This window comes from Dendroctonus ponderosae, unplaced genomic scaffold, assembly GCF_020466585.1.
Source record: "Dendroctonus ponderosae isolate FM_Combo_2020 unplaced genomic scaffold, Dpon_F_20191213v2 Dpon_F_20191213_7, whole genome shotgun sequence".
Lineage (NCBI taxonomy): Eukaryota > Metazoa > Arthropoda > Insecta > Coleoptera > Curculionidae > Dendroctonus > Dendroctonus ponderosae.
In genome coordinates, this window is record NW_026018916.1 from 2456937 (window position 1) to 2460637 (window position 3701).

The 3701-nt window shown below is 43.2% G+C and overlaps 2 protein-coding genes across 4 annotated transcripts in view; both read left to right on the top strand.

Moving 5' to 3' along the window:
* The window catches only part of LOC109539174, a 4051-nt gene extending 3653 nt beyond the window's left edge, over nucleotides 1-398 (top strand). Inside the window, exon 7 of the mRNA XM_048668113.1 lies at nucleotides 119-398. Coding sequence (XP_048524070.1) covers nucleotides 119-141 — 23 coding nt within the window. The 3' untranslated portion in view covers nucleotides 142-398. The remainder of the gene's footprint in view (nucleotides 1-118) is intronic.
* A 75-nt stretch (nucleotides 399-473) lies between these two features.
* Nucleotides 474-3389, top strand: LOC109545758 (tubulin epsilon chain). Of its 3 annotated transcripts, none has more exons than XM_048668111.1 (8): nucleotides 474-657; nucleotides 713-1086; nucleotides 1147-1327; nucleotides 1378-1626; nucleotides 2512-2643; nucleotides 2702-2775; nucleotides 2832-3088; nucleotides 3146-3389. In XM_048668111.1, the coding sequence occupies exons 2-8, from the start codon at nucleotides 978-980 to the stop codon at nucleotides 3299-3301; spliced, it is 1158 nt and encodes a 385-aa protein (XP_048524068.1). In that variant the 5' UTR covers nucleotides 474-657; nucleotides 713-977; the 3' UTR covers nucleotides 3302-3389. The 3 variants fall into 3 exon arrangements, with proteins under 3 accessions (XP_048524068.1, XP_048524067.1, XP_048524069.1); XM_048668110.1 differs by having other exon boundaries at nucleotides 754-1086; XM_048668112.1 differs by lacking the exon at nucleotides 1378-1626 and having other exon boundaries at nucleotides 754-1086.
* Nucleotides 3390-3701: the final 312 nt, after the last annotated feature.

The following is a 3701-nucleotide window of genomic DNA, read 5'->3' on the forward strand; positions in this document are numbered from 1 at the left end:
GAGCCACAGAATTCGTTTTCACAGAATTGAATGGGGGGGTCATGACCCCCATGACCCCCCCCCATGGATCCGCCCTTGCTCCCAGTTCTATATTAATTATTAATTGTTTTCTTTTCAGCTTTGAGGCCAAACGGCGTCTAGTTAAAAATCAAACAATTTTATGTAGGCACTTTATTTCAAAAAAAGCTAAATTATATGTTCTAAATGAAAGGGATTGTTTGCGGCTTTAGCGGACAAATAATTTTTCTTATTCCAAAAATAATTTTTGGAAAAAATCCCTTTGATTTAGAATTTTCGGACGCTAAAAACCCTTTCATTATATGTTCTGCTATTAACCGAGTATCTCGCTTCGTTACATTTACATGAAATTTTGCTTAATAAATGAAAATTGAACCAAATATATTTTATTACTGGCGACTGCAAAAATTTCCGGTCGATCCCCTTTTTGCATCTGTGGTGCCCGTCTGGCAACGCTGTTCAACAACCAACCACAGAACATGTATTTTGAATTAGTGAGGTTATAGAGTTTGTTTTTGTTTATATTCATATGTCAGGTAGATTTGAATTTTAAACCTGCATAGAACAACAACTTAACGCACCGAAACCCATTTGAATGGCCCGAATTAAACACCATGAGTGAGTTTATAACAATACAAGGTAAGTTTATGATTGAGGATTGTTTTCAACAACGGACAATCTGAAAATGTTTAAGGTCTATTTCTTCCCTAACCACCGCAATTATTCCCCTATTAGTTGGACAATGTGGAAATCAGATAGGTGGGGCATTGTGGCCTCGAATCCTCAACGAGTACGGCGTTTCGCTCACCGCCAACAACACGAAAACTTCAAACAGTTCCAGTCTAGAACAGTCTTTTTCCTCGTTCTTTCATGTTCCCAACTCCAAGCAAGAGCACTCGTTCAGAACGCTCCAAGACTTGGCCAGCTGCAAAGTTAAAGCGCGGGCCATCTGTATTGATATGGAGGACAGTGTTGTGGCCCGATACAGAACCGGGACTTTGAAAGGGCTGTTTGATGAGAAGTGTTTAGTTACCAACTATCCGGGGTCAGGGAACAATTGGGCCGAAGGTATAAGATTTCAAATTCACCAGTCAATATTAGTAGTAAAAACGCTTTAAACCCATAAAGGCTTCTGCGAGCACGGCCCCCAATACCAGGAAAAGATCCTAAACTGCTTGAGGCATTCGGTGGAGCGGTGCGACAGTTTACATGGGTTCCTAATGCTATTTTCCACGGGGGGCGGCACTGGATCAGGCTTAGGCACTTACGTCCTCAATTGCTTGTCGGATTTTTATCCCAAAACCGAAAGGTGAGTAATGATTGCAGCTCAACACACTCGAGAAGCTAATTTCAACGTAGATTTGTATCCTGCGCGTATTCAACGGGCACAGAAGACGTGATCACCAGCCCCTACAACAACGCGCTGGCTACGCACCAGCTGCTGGAAAACGCAACGTGCGTCTTTCCCGTCGAAAATCGCTGTTTGCTGGAAATCGCTTTGCGAAAGAGCCGCAACAACTGCATGCCGACTCATGAACGGGCCAAGGAGTTCAACACCACTGATAGCATGAACAGCAGCGTTGTGGAAATGCTGCTGCACTTAACCAGGTGTTGGTTTAATCCAGAGATTAGTAGAGAGATCGCCGATGAGCATAGGCGAAGCTGTCCAGCGATACGCAGCCGTAAGCTAGCGTGATCATGAGGTTTTCACAGAACATACCCCCAGGGGGGATATTTTGTGGAGGTTTTCTCCCGAAACAAACACACAAGTTAGAAGTAGTGTAGGGGAGGTAAGTAGTGGTAGTAGTAAGTGCGCCTAAGCAGCAAACGCCAGCCGATTTGCGCTGGTAAGACATCGCGAGCAACGCTGTGAATTTGGAGCTAAATGCTCCGATATACAGATAACTAATCGAATTCAATGGGTTTTTATTGAAAGTCCGTGGGACTATTTAAAACTGGCATTTCCAACATTATCAAACTCATAAGGTGCAAAAATATCTATATGCACCTTGTATACTTTTATAAAATACATTGTATATACTTTCCTGACTGTGTTTCAATTCCAAATCAAATTTATTCCTGGGTTTCAGTCATTTATTGTCTCTATTTATCAATCAAAATACGTTTCGCTGTATTTTTCCACCATCATCAGTTTTTATGTGTAGCGTTGTTGCTGCTTTAAGCCTTGGCATGCATTTTTTGGCACGCAAAAATGTAGAATATGAGTAATTTATTTGATAAAAGTATACAAAGTGCATATAAAAATATTTGCACCTTGTGAGTTTGATAATGTTGGTGTATTCGAGTATTCGATTATTCGAGTTATGACTACACATAATTATTCGCTTTTCGAATATTCCAATACTGTGCCCGCCACAGTGGCGCAATGGTAGATTCTTGTACACTTTTTTAACATGGGATCGGCGATCTCTCAACTAATCTCTGGTTTAAACAACGTTTCCAGATACAGTGGGTTAACGTTTGGTGTTTTAGCGGCTCCCGATTTCCCGGCGCTTTGAACTTTGATATGAACGAAATCAACACGAACATGGTACCGTTTCCAAAAATGTCGTTTCTTTCGAGTTCCTTCAACCATCTGGTCACCGCAAACAGTAAGATATCCAGGTTGGTGATAGCGCGTAGGAACCGATTTAGAGTCCCGTCCTAATGGTGAAACTTTCAGCAAAAGATTGAAGGAGGAGCTTTTCTTCGCGTGCTGCAACCGCTCCAACCAACTGGTCCAAGTCGACCCTCTGGGTGTGATTAATCAGGACCAAAGATTTGCGCCCGAAATTAACGTCTAGTGATTTTAGGGCCCAAGTCGGTGTTACTTGCATCCACTCTGATTGGAAGGGGCGAGTATTCAACAGCGGACTTACAGGGGTACATCGGCAAGCTGCAGGCTAAGGGGCGGTTCACTTCCTGGTCGAAAAAGGCGGTTAAAATGGGGCTGTGCAACGTGCCACCCAACGGCCAGAATGTGGCCCTGTTCTCCCTCTTTAATACAACGGGGATGTTCGGTTTGTTCCAGCATATCGCCAAGCAGTTTAGCAGTTTGTTCCGAAAACAGGTAAGGGCCAGATCGGGCTGCGGCTTCATATTTCAAGCAACTGGATTAATATTTCAGGCCCACATTCATCATTATACAAATGTAAGCAGCTTTGAGATGGACTTTTTTGACGAGTGCCTGGAATCGTTGCGGGATGTAATGCACAAATACAAGAGTTTGGAGAACGTGGGCCCGCAGACCATTCCCAGACTAGAGCCGAGGAGTTGCGATTAAACGAACAAAACCTTTGCTGTGCTAAATGAATCCACATTACAAAACCGACGTTTATCACTATTTTAATATAATAAACTCTTAATTTGTACCCGGAGCCTCCTGTGCGTGGAAGCGTATTAGAGCCAATTGCAACTCCCCCTCAACAGTGCAAGTGCATTCTGCATAAATCGCCTAGTTAAATCAAACGAGATAGACTTTCGAGGCCATTCCTTGAAACTAATGGGTTTTTAGCCCGTTGCAAAATGGAATTTCTTCCTGACGTTTCGCCAGCACGAGTGGCTTGCATCTTCAGAAGTGGTTTGCTTGAACGCTTACACTGTTCTCATCAGAACCCGTTCAGTTCTGCGGAAGAACTGAACGCGGGTTCTGATGAGAACAGTGTAAGCGTTCAAGCAAACCA